The sequence below is a fragment of the Dromaius novaehollandiae genome, chromosome 5, assembly GCF_036370855.1.
Source record: "Dromaius novaehollandiae isolate bDroNov1 chromosome 5, bDroNov1.hap1, whole genome shotgun sequence".
Classification (NCBI taxonomy): Eukaryota; Metazoa; Chordata; class Aves; order Casuariiformes; family Dromaiidae; genus Dromaius; species Dromaius novaehollandiae.
Window position 1 is genome coordinate 11,763,599 of NC_088102.1, and position 12,271 is coordinate 11,775,869.

The 12,271-nt window shown below is 42.1% G+C and overlaps 1 protein-coding gene across 2 annotated transcripts in view; it reads right to left on the reverse strand.

Moving 5' to 3' along the window:
• Positions 1-11,061: 11,061 nt before the first annotated feature.
• ASPG (asparaginase) overlaps positions 11,062-12,271 on the reverse strand; it is a 48,177-nt gene continuing 46,967 nt past the window's right edge. For both annotated transcript variants that reach the window (XM_026111423.2, XM_026111422.2), the window contains one exon: positions 11,062-11,472. In XM_026111423.2, coding sequence (XP_025967208.1) covers positions 11,466-11,472 — 7 coding nt within the window. In that variant the 3' untranslated portion in view covers positions 11,062-11,465. The remainder of the gene's footprint in view (positions 11,473-12,271) is intronic.

The following is a 12,271-nucleotide window of genomic DNA, read 5'->3' on the forward strand; positions in this document are numbered from 1 at the left end:
GAGCTCGCGGCTCCTCAGAGCTGCCCCGCACTCGCTTTCCCCTGCTGAGGGTTTCCAACAGTGTGAACGTCACGGTTTCAGAAAGGCAGGACCTGGCTAGGGCTGAGAAATGTCAGAAAAGGGCCTGATTTTCAGAGGTGTTGGACAGCGGGTGGAGGAGGACGCGCCGATCTTCCAAAAATCAGGCTGTGCCTCGCTTCGCTCAGGTGGACTTCCCTCCCAAGTTTAGTGTCTCCAAAGCTGGAGTGAAACCCCGGTCACTCTGGTCACCGGAGGCCCCTGGCCTGCTGCGGCGGCCCTCGGGGCAGCCGGCCCGAGCAAGCGGTGCCTCTGCGGTCGTGGCGGGTTATGTCGGTGGCGGGGCTGCTCGCCTTGCCTAACCGTGTGCTGCTCACGCCGGCCCCGGAGAGACGATTTAGGGAAGCAGCGGATGGCAAACCCTGCCCTGGCAGTGACTCAGCCTGCGGCCTCCGCCAAGTCGCTTCACCACACCTTGGAAAGGAGAGATAATGCTCACCTACCTCCTCTTACGAGGCTTCACTAATGTTTATATAGTGCTTTGAATGTTTAAAGAGCTGTAGAAGTGCTGTGTATGAATTTTGGCGCTCCAGATCCTGTGATCTTTGGCCCTTTAAAAATACGTAGGTGACACCAGCCAACCCCAGAGGAAATGCCCTCAAGAGAAGGCATCTCAGGCAGCAGGGGAGCGGGAGGCCCCTGCGGCTGTGCCCTGAGCACTCCGGCACAGCCCATGTGAACCAGGCGCTCGCACCAGCAGCAGGAGCAGACGGGTTGCTCTGGGAGCCTATGCAAACCTCATGCTGAAGATGCTTCCTGGATCGAGGCTGGAAGCATTGCAGCCCACTTGGGTAAAACCAGCTGCTCCTTCTCTTGGTTGCCCTCTCAGGCTCAAACCCAAAAGTTAATTGTATCCCTTTTTCCAGGGGCCCCAGTCCTTACGGGTTTCCTGGACCTCCCTATACTCCCAGCAAGGTAGTGGCCTGTCTCTGGCTGTCTGTGTGTTCATTCAAGGGCACATCTGGCCTTGCCGTCAGTGGAGGTCCGTGGAAGCAAGGCAGTTCCTTACGACCCGTGAGAGCAGTCATTCAGTTTAGCAGCATCTTAGGTCTCCCACTCCTACCAGCGACGTACGCAACGTGCGCGGCGTGATCGTACTAGCTGTATTCTCAATATAATTCCTCGCCAACTACACTGCCGGCTCTCGCCAGCCCCTGACCACACGGCTCGGCTAAGGGACAACCCTTACCGGCCACACTGAGCGTGAAAGCCCTCTCCTGCCGCACCAGTCAGGGCCCACTGCTGCACTGGTCCCGTGTGTGATCCCCAGCGTCCCCATTGCTCTACCGGTCCAGGTTCAGGCCAGCACTGCTGGTGGGCCCTCAGTGGGGAATTACGTGGGGGAGCCAGCGGGAGCCAAGGTACGAGAGCTTGTGTGGGGTTAGGCAGGATGAATCATCACATGTTTCATATTTTTTAAAAAGGGTCAGTGGTTTTATTAATTGAATGTTTAAGGTTGTTTCTTTCAGGGAGGAGTAAGCTAAAAGATAGTAAAGGTCTATCCTAATGCTTACTAAGTGGTGGGTAACTAGGATGAATGTTAAGCTTTTATACACTTAGCAAGTGTATAAATTCCCTAAGATCACTGGTACGAAAAATGTACTTTTTTAGTAACTTACATGTTGGAGAGCAGTGGATAAATGTGCATTTAATTAATTTATTTGTGTAAGTATTTAACAAGTTCTGTTTCTCACCTATATGCCCCCGCTTATGAAAGTAAGAAATCTAGCATGCTGTGCATCTCCATTAGCTGGGTAGAGTCTCACGGAGCAGGCTGAAGGCTTTAAAAGGCAGCAGAATCGAGCTGCCTGGCAGTAGAAACAGACTGATGTTGTAGCACTTCCCTACTTAGCAGTATCCAAGGGATAAACCATGTATTAATTGTTCTTCCTCTGTGAAGACTCGAAAGGTGATTGAAGCATTAAAATAATAGAATTGGTTCTGAAACTGTGTAGAGAAAAATTCAGCTGTATTAGAGTAGTAATTAGCCCTTATTTCTGGTGATGGTGAAACTTATTTATATCCTTCACTTTTCAGCTGCACATATATGACTACAATAGTTATGTGCTTGGCTTTTAATGGACCATCGTGCAATAAATGGACTTGTTAAGCAAACGGCAGGTATGTCTCCCATGGAGCCTGCAGTCCAGGGGCACAAGCCCAGTAAAACAGGACAGGTGCTACCTGCCGGTGTGGACCTATCCTGCAAGATGGGGAGAGGCCTCTCGTCGCACTGACACCCTCGAAACCCGGAGGAGCTCAGCACACCGTGATGGGGAGCGTGGTAGTTCAAGTGCCTTGTAGGTGGGTGAGGTTTTCTCAGGAGAGGGAACCAAATATTAGTCAGCTGATAGTGCCAAACAGAGAGCCACACAAAAAGAGACAATGCCAGGGGTGACTCTAAGAGACAAAGCTGGCCACGGAGGAAACTAAGATGAAGGGTAAGCTTAAGGGAGGAACGTAAAAGGGTGTGCTCTTTGCATGGGAGAATATGGAGGGTAGAAGATCACGGATGTCTGGTAAGGGGAGAAGGATTATATTTAAAGGAGCTTCTACTTCGAAAAAGTGACACTGTGAAACATGACAGGGAGCTGCTATCATTATGATCCTTCAGCGACCTCACGCTGCTTCTGGGAAAGGTCTCAGTACCTCCCTGCCAGTACGTAGCTCCACAAGTGCTATCGTGGAAGAGTGTGGGACAACCTGAAGTGCTGTTCCTTGTACTGCAACATATTTTATCCAACAATTTGAAAATTAAAAAAAAAAAAATCCAGCATGCAAGCTAAGCCTGGGCTCTGAGTTTACTGTTGTTTTTCCCTTCCTCTTCAGTTCCCTACTGGCTTGCTCTTCTTGGTCATTATCTCTCACCTAAAATAAGGTTGGATGTTTCCTAGACAAAAACTTGGAGTCTGACATGGCCTGTAAATAGCTGTCCTATTCTTGGGCCCAGTAAAAATAATAAAAAAATATGCGGGTAGATTTGCTTCCTCCCGGGGAAATCAGCATTCCATATGTTCATAGCAAACACTTGCTGGGCCAGCTTCTTGTTTACGTTGGTCGGCTCAAACCGATTTGTCAATGTAGCAGCCCATTATGTGTCATATGCAGACATAATAATAGCTTAATACTAACTTGTTTTGCAGTAATAAACACCTTGAGTGATGGCCTATTGCTTCCTCGTAAATAGGAAGCATTTTCAGATTATTGCCTAATAACGTGAAGTGATTTATACAGAAATAAGATGCAGTGGGACATTTTTCCAGCCAAGAACTTTTAGAAAGATGGGGGGCTGCCATTTGATACTTATAAATAAATAAAGCCATGCTAGAAATTGAAATATGGATAACAGCTTCACGTGAGGCTAAGAATTCACTTTTTATTGGAAAAAGCCGCCATTGTATGCACATTTTGATTAATCACAAAATTATTAATTTAGCAGGGAAGGGATTTGTATCTCATATACTCTATCTAAACAGACAGTTCATCATCCCTCAGCACTGCAGTAGATCGTCTGCGTGCAGAGGATACCTATCAGTTTGGTGTATAATACTGCATTTCACCATTTTCCTTGTGGTTCTGGTTTAATATCTTGTCCACTGCAGCAGTTTAAACTGTGTAAATTACATTATACAAATTAATGTGTTTTTTCCCTTTTCAGCAGACTTTTTCAAGTCCAGCTTTATATGCATACAGTAGCACAATAGGTAGGAGTAAGTAAAATTAACAGTTGAAATTTACTATTTTTCTGCTTCAAATTTTCTATTGCATTGTTAAACCTGTCAGTTCTTTCAATAATCAGTCTACGATAAGAAGGAGCCATCAGGGCTTTGTCCATTTACAGACTTGATCAGTGGGTACAGCAATTACCTGCACATCAGCAGTTGTAAAAAATGGGTGAAAGATAATCCTCGTGCTGCAGAGATGGTGCTTGAGCTGTCAATGGACACGACCTGAGAGGTTAGTCAGCCTCTGCATCAAGAGCCTGATATTAAGGAGAAGTTTCAAGCTTACCACTGGGAGCACCCAAAACCACTAGGAAAAGCATATTGCAAACAATCAGTGGGTATTTCCGCAGTCCTATTGTAGATCATATTTTGCTGTGTCTTTCCACTGGAAGCTTAGGAATCACAGCAGTTCTTTCACAAGGCATCTAGCCATTATGCTCATAGTCCGAGATGTGCAAATGAGAAATGGAAGCCACCGAGTCCTGTTTTGAAATCAACTCTGGATAAACAATCTCTACAGTATTTTTACCAAATTCAGGAAAGTTTGGTGTCATGGTTACTTTTTTTCTCTCCTCACAATCAATTCTCTTTTCTCTTCCATTGCAGTTTTTTCTTGTTTGAAATAAAAAGTCAAGTTAATTAACCAATGAATGAGATTATGACAAGGCCATTAATAGTGAATGCCTCACTTTCCAGGTTCCTGACTTTTTATAAACAGCTGATTTTCCAGAAATCTCAGCTACCTTTCATTTTATATCAAGTTAGACCCTGGAAGCTGAGACACTTGGAATCACATTTTTTTTCCTGAAAATTTCAACCCAACAATTTGTATGTCAGATTAGCTGCAGTACACCAAGTGCACTTTCATTACTGTTACTTGCCGTCACCATCACAAGCCTTGTTCTAACTTTATTTTTTATTTTCACCAACCAGCTGGTTTTTTCAGAGTTGGCAGAATTGTGTGTTATGCCCCATAAAGCCATCAGAAAGAAAGCCATTATTAATGATTTGACCATCCTATTCAGATTTCATGTGTTTGCTGGTTCAAGCCATTGAAGACTGAGATTTAGAGTGTCACTGCATTGAAGAAGTATGGTCATTTTTAGCAACATCTCATACTTCTGGTTTTATGTCCTTGAATGGAGACCTTCCCAAATAACAGTGGTAAATGGTGACATATTTGTGGGCAGAGAGCTCAGTCAAAGTGGTCCAAGTAAATAAACAGACGTATTTCACATCGCGCTCCGTCAGTCAGCAAAGATAAGAGGCAGTCACCTTCGTCTTGAAGCCCTGGAGCCCCGTCGTGTTCAGCAGAGATCTTGTCTGGATGTCTGCCTTGAAGGTGCTGAGAACTGCGTCCCCCAAAACTGACCCTTCAGTGGGAGTCAGAAATTCAGATGGGCCACAGGAAGAATTTGATGTGTCCAAATCCCACTTCCACTGGGCCCTAAGATTTTGTTCACAGCAATACATACCTAGGAAGGAGGCCACACACCCTCCAAGACACAAGCAGAATCATTTGTGCACAGGGATCACCATCATGATCACCCGTGCATCAGCTTCTTGCATATGGCAGGATTAATTTGCAATTTTCTGTTCTAATTGTGATAACTCCTTATCTCTCAGTACTGCAGTGCCATTAAGATTCCTTTGTCTTTAACCTGAAATTCTCTTTGCTATGCATGACTCTTGCTGTCGAACTGCCAGACTATCATTCCCCTTACATGCTAATAATTACTCATTTAATGTTAAGTTATTTGAAATTGAGGTGTGGAAATAACCAGACTGTGTAAATAACCATTATTGTAATTCTTCTGCCCCTCTCTTCCCTTTTTATCACCTGTTGTTTCCTTCACTGCATAGAGTCTTATCTTCATTTCACTTGTGAACACTTCAAAACAGGGTCTGTGACTGTCGAACACAAGCACAAGAGAATCAGATAGGATCCAGAACAGTGGGCGCTACAGTGAGATAAATACATTTGTTGTGCACACAAACATATAATTAACAGAGCCAGCACACACTCAGAAATGCTGCAAGCGCTGCTTCGGAGGTGGTTCTGGCCACACACAATCTCCCCTGCCCACCGTTCTTCTGGTCAAGAGAGGTGTATATATAGCTCAGGATTTGAGGCTGAGAGGGTGCAGAGGGGTTGCGGGCTGCAAGACTTGTTGCAGCACGACTGAGAAGGCTCTGGGCCTTTTCCTAGCGCGACGTGCCATGCGTCAGGCCACACGCTGCTGGAGCAGGGCAGGGCCTCCGCACCCAGGAGGCCGCAGGAGGTTGTTGGTTGGCACCTTCCCCCGGCTCTGGCCGACGGTCTCCCCGTGATGTGCAGCATCTCGGCGCAGCAGGGAGGTGCTGGTGTGGCGCTCGGAGCGCCAGCGGGACACGCAAGATAGGCACCAGCTGAGCGTGTCTGAGCAAGCGAGGCAGCAGGGCTGAGTGGGGCGGCGACGGGCACTGCCCTCTCCTTGCTAACAGAGCCTGCAAGGAGCCGTATTCCCCATCTGTTACATATTCCTGTTACGTCAGTAGCAATTTTGGTCTGATGTCAAGATAGATTTGGACATCAAGGTCCAAATCTTTTGACTATGAGATTTGCACCAACTCTTCCAACTAGAGACAGATTAAATAATGCGATTTTGTGCTGTTTAGACAAGACCTATTTCATTTCATTGCTAGGAATCAGGATACTTGTCTCTGTTACACTTTTGAGATGCAGGAGTCTGCCTCTTCCCATTTAGGTAAACAAATGGGATGTATAATTAAGTTTCTAACCGTAATTTTCAAGTAGACATTTTGCACAAATAATACAGCTAGTAGTACCAGATTTTACTCTGACTCAGGGACTATCTATGGTGGCAACATTTGAGTCCCACGGATTCATTTGTATGGTTCTGTAGAGTATTTTGAATACCTTATAAGCTTTCTACATTAGCAGCTTCTCTTAAACAGTAAGTAATATGAAAGTTGTTACAACCATGCAATCAAGCTGCACAGTGTCATAAAACGTTGTTAGAGAATCGTGGAAAGACGAGTCTTACTAGTCTAGGAGATGATCATACTGCTGATACAGCTCACTTGGAAGAGACACAAATGTATCAGCGCTTGTGATGACACATACCAAGCACATTTGATGAGTTCTTCCTAATTACTTATTTTCACCCATCACATAGTTATTTCAGGTGTTCTGTAGTGATCTAACAAGTTGTGATGCTGGAAACTTTAAAAGCATTTTTTCATTTCTTACAGTGTTGTGGTAGGTGCTATGCAGGGATCGGCACAGGTACCTAGCGAAGGGGTTTATACACAGCAGCTGGATTCCACTGTGCCGTAATTCCATCAGCGTTTTGTGCATAAGTGGATTTGTGCGCACTACTTTGTCTTCCGTGCACAGAGGATACATTGTGCCATTAGTCATTTCACTGCTTGAACCCACCTTCAGAAAATGGAGGAATTTTCTGACTAGATCACTCAATCTTTTTGGAAGAATGCCAGTAGATCACACTATTCAGAAGACTGCAAACAAAAAAATAAAACAAGCCACGGAATATAAACGGATTTAGTCCCAGATCAGGGGTTACCATTCCCACTCACTGCTGAACACCGAAGTCCATGTCTGAGACAACTGAGACATGCTACAGTATAATAATTCTAAGCTAGCACATGCAGAACTGCAGTTGTTTAGGAATTTAAGAAGAATGAGCAGATACTGGAGCGTTGCTAAAGAACAGCTGATTTAATTCAGTATGCACTGATCAGACAGAGCTAGCCAATCCATCCGTGGGTCAGCCATCCTTGGCAGGTGTTAACGGTTTACCAATAAGAGAGCAAGTACATGCTGATTTTTCAAATAATTAAGTAAAGAATGCCTTTCCCTCACAATATTTTTATATGAGAATCTCTAAACAGAAACTTAATGTTTTCAGACATTGGTAAAAAAGAAAGTGGTTGCATTTAGGAAAGGAAAAATTGTAACTCAAATCAGACAGGAACTTGGACATGTTAATTGTGCAAATCTCTGCTTTCTTCGGCGTTAAAGAAGTGCTGACATAGGCCAAGTAGTCCCTATCCCTTGACAATATTAGCTGGATCATTAGGAAAAAGAAACAAAGTGGAAGCTGGGTGTTGTCCTGCAAGTGAAGAAAGCTGTAGAATTGATGTAGTGTTTGACTTCTACAGAAGGCTTTTATAGCATCTCCTCCATGCAGAGGCAACAGAGCTTCCAGCACCAGTGCTCGTTCTAGCAGCATCTCTGCAATGTAAAAGATCCAATGGTGGAAGCAAATCCAACACTTGTGCAGCAGCGACAAGTCTCAGGTTCTCAACTAAGCTTTTTTGCTGTTGCTCTTTAATCACTGTTGAAAACACACATGAACCTGTGCCGTGCAAGACCAGCATCAGGCTCTCTGATGCTAATACACTAGCACGCTCCCTTAGGAGCCTGTGCATTTTCCTGGCATGGTGTTCCACCTCTTGGTGCTTTTGTAGGGAATGGAAAACTGTGGTCCTAACATTTATGTTATTAGACTTATTCTGAAGCTGGAAAAGAATGGGAGCCCCCTCCAGTTTTTTGCCAGAAACCAAAATGCCATCTTTATGTTCTAATGAGCATTAAAACTGATATTGAAAAATACCATTAGCTCTTCTGTGCCAAAAAAGTACAAAACTAACTTTAGCCAGCTTCTGTCATACTATTCCAACATGTCCAGTGTGCAAACTATCAAACAAGGACCTGCAGAAGATCCCTGCAGTATGTGTTCAGTCTAACAAACTATAACTGGATGTGGATATTAAAGGCTATATGGACATTCATGGATGACTGGAGTTAAAGCTGTCTTGGAACGGACACACAGACTGGCAGCAGAATGAGCGTTTGCATTAGTAACAGCCCTGTACAGCTACCTAAACTGCAAACTTTTACCAAGCACGAGACTGGTGGTTAGAAAGAACAGTGTATCTGATCTTTTCAGTAATGATGTGAAGGAGAAAAATTAGGATGTCTGAAAAAACTGAGCTCCTCCTAGAACATCTAACATACTTCAGCTAATGAAAGACACTTTGCCGCCCACAGCAACTGAAAAAACACAGGTACAATTTGTATCCCTTGCTACTATTAAGGATCTGTTTTTCACCAACAACTATGTAAAGCGTAAGTGTTACTATAGACACATAGATTCATCAGAGGATAGGAGTTATCATGGAGTGTATAATTATGATTACTAAATCTGCTGTACAGGGAAGGGTGTCACAGATGAACAAGACAAACACAGCATGTTGGAAACATCTTTGAAGTTCAGCTCCAAAACAGTAGCTGGAGTTCAAGTTTTTGATCTTGGCTGGGTGATTCTTGCCACTTTTTTAACCATGGCATACCACACACAGTTTCTCTTAATGCTTCTAGACCGTTACAGTTTTTGAATGAAACTTTGACATATATGAAAAAGATGCTATTCTTTTTTAGATAAATATTAAATTTGCACTCATGCCTTTGCCATTATCACGTTTTCTAGATATTGGTCTATTTGCAATGCAAATCGCAAATTTTCTAGAAAGCTGCAGGAATACTATCTTATGCAAGATAACGCACATTAATGGGATACATATCTTTGTAAACGTTTATCAGAATGAAGCTAATAGTGTGTTATTCTCACTGCAAACACGATTCAAGTCATTTCATTTTAGCTTTAAGAGTTTTAAACTCTTCTTATTACATCGCATTTCTAAACGTAGTCTTTAGTCTCTTTACCTGGCTCATATGCAGGAAGAAGACAGCTGTCTGATTTCTTCCCTCTCCTTCAGTTTTACTGCTGAGACCTGCTATTTTAGTCATTCACACCAGAATACCATTCTTCATTTAAAAAAAAAGTATGTTTTGTACTTTAGATTGACGCTGTATGTTGCATTTTAGAAATATAAGAACTTTATGGATATCGTTATTTAGAAAGTTGCCTGTAGATCAAATCAGTCTATATTGAAAGGTTTAAGGAAAATATCTATGCTTGTGTATATACCGCAGTCATTCTGGTACAGAAGCAGAGAATGAATGCTGCTACGGACAAATTAATTCCACCTGAGAATCATTTAAACAGAAGCAAAGATTCCAATCCCAAGGAGGTAACTTGCAGAAAAGTTTATCAAGGGATTTCCTAGTTCAGTGCATCCACTTTTAGACTATTGACTAGGCAAGAGTTAAGATACTAGGTCTAAATATTGTAGGAAGAAAAGTCAATGCATCTTTTTTCTCCTGATTGTAAAAATTTTCACAAACATTACATACATTCCATTTATGTATTTAGAGATAAAACACCAAAAAGGTGTTAAATTGGAAGCCTAATTTCTGAAGTTTACCTCAGATCTCATTTACCTACTTCAGTGTTAACTTTATTCAATATAAAGAAGGTTTATTGCTCTGTAACATCAAATATTGAATAATGAGACAACATAGTTGTAATTTTGTGACTGCAGTGAAGAGGTGCACAGCTCTTCATATTGAAAAAAACAAAAAAATGCATGTTTAACTGGTGTATACATGGTGTTTTCTCAAACTACATGCACAGTTATCCTGTTTCTGGGGGGATCTGATATGCAACACACCTTGGGAATCTTTAAATACTAGCAAGCTCAGCAAGTAGTCAGTGCAGCTTTTATCCATGATAAGAATACCTGTGGGAAGGGTGAAGAGTAAAAAGAGGGAAAAAAAAATGATTTGCACTTCAAAGATTCACTTCAGATGAAGCAGATATAAAATCCACATAGATCATTGTGGAAGCTGTAGGTGAAATTAAAAGTTGCATCTCCAATATATGCATTTGCCTGAAGTAATCTCTATGTTTACACATTCCATTGTGGACACAGCTCAAAAGATGTATACTGCTGTTTTTCTTCCTTTAGTCTCAGTGTGGTGGGACTTTAAACTGAAGGTCTGTTAATACTCAAACCACTTCTATAATCCGAAGAATTAAGTGTCCAGCATGTAGCAATCTTGATTATATTCCAGTCAGGATGTGGGAAAGACACTATTAGAAACAAAACAATCAATTCACTTAGATAGTCCCACAAACATGCTTTATGGCATCTGCCTCCTACTCATTTTAAGTGAGGTTTTATAGTGACACAGTAGTGAAGATTAGTACACAACTGCAGGCAGATGCCCATCACTGATTCAATTGTTTGCACTGACACTCACAATTGCTGTAATTGCAACTGATGTGATAAAAGCTATTGCCAAAGAACAGACAGAGTGAAACCAACATTGTTCCTCAGAGATTTTATTAGTTTAAACACAGACGTGTACAATCCACAGATTTTTCTTGCCATAAATTCACCACAGCATTTCATTTTGTTACATATGCAATACTTTCCTCACTGATTTAACATATGAAGATTCAAGAGGTCTACTTAAAAACAGAACTTGTACAGTAAAGAGATAATACATTCCAGCATCATTGTTTATAAAAAAAGAGTCATTTAAAAAGTGATTAAAAGCTAAAGCAGCAAATCACTTTTAGAAAATCAGTGAGGCCTTAAAGTTGCATCAGTTCTAGCTTTCCTGTATGCTCAATGTGTAGCCATCGTTCCCTCTTCTTTTTTTCTCCATAACTGCTTAACATCGTTAAGAATTCAAAGCTGATGTTTCTGAAGATGAATGACCATCTTCTACAGTCTACAGAGAAAGAGAAAACGTTTGGTTTAGAACTGGGCAGTATCCAAAACCTTCCCAAGAAGAGTTTAGCTTGTAGCCAGTCAAGCAAGTTCTGATGAAGTACTGAAGACTTCCTTCAGACTGCCTACACTACTGATGGCTCAGCCCAAAGGAATTAAGAGATGATCCATGTAGGATTTGAAGATTTAACATATCTCCTCTCCATTTGCAAAAGAAAAGTGACTTCTGCAGACATATTTCACTGGAAATGGAAATTCATTTGCAAAATAACCCATATTCTGAAGATATTTATAGTGTCTTCATCCTGGATACTGGAAAACTTCCATTTAAATGCTGGAGACTGTGATTCTATCTAATACCAACTAATAACAGCAAAAAAACCAAAATAACCCCCCAAAACTTCACAAAAAGGCAAAAATGCCTGTTTCTGTCCCATGTTCTCATTTAGACCAGCGCATAGTGACTGAAAAAATGCTATTGTTCCAGCTGGAAATCTCCACTCAAGTACACGAGTTCACTTATATTGATCAAATGGGCCAAGCAAGATCCAAGGTGGTAGTGAATGCAGCAAAACATTTAACTACATTTTGATTTTTTTAAAATAAAAGATATCATCCACTCTCAGTGTTTTAAATCTCTGATGCATTAGGCTTTCCAGTACACTGGAGAAGAGATACCAAAATCAACAGTGTATTGCATCAGAAAGGAGTTCTGAGAAAGGAAAGGCAAGTGTTTTAAATGTCTCCAGTTACAGCAAAGCATTGGAGAAGGTCAGATGCCCAAACAACTTTACTAGAGA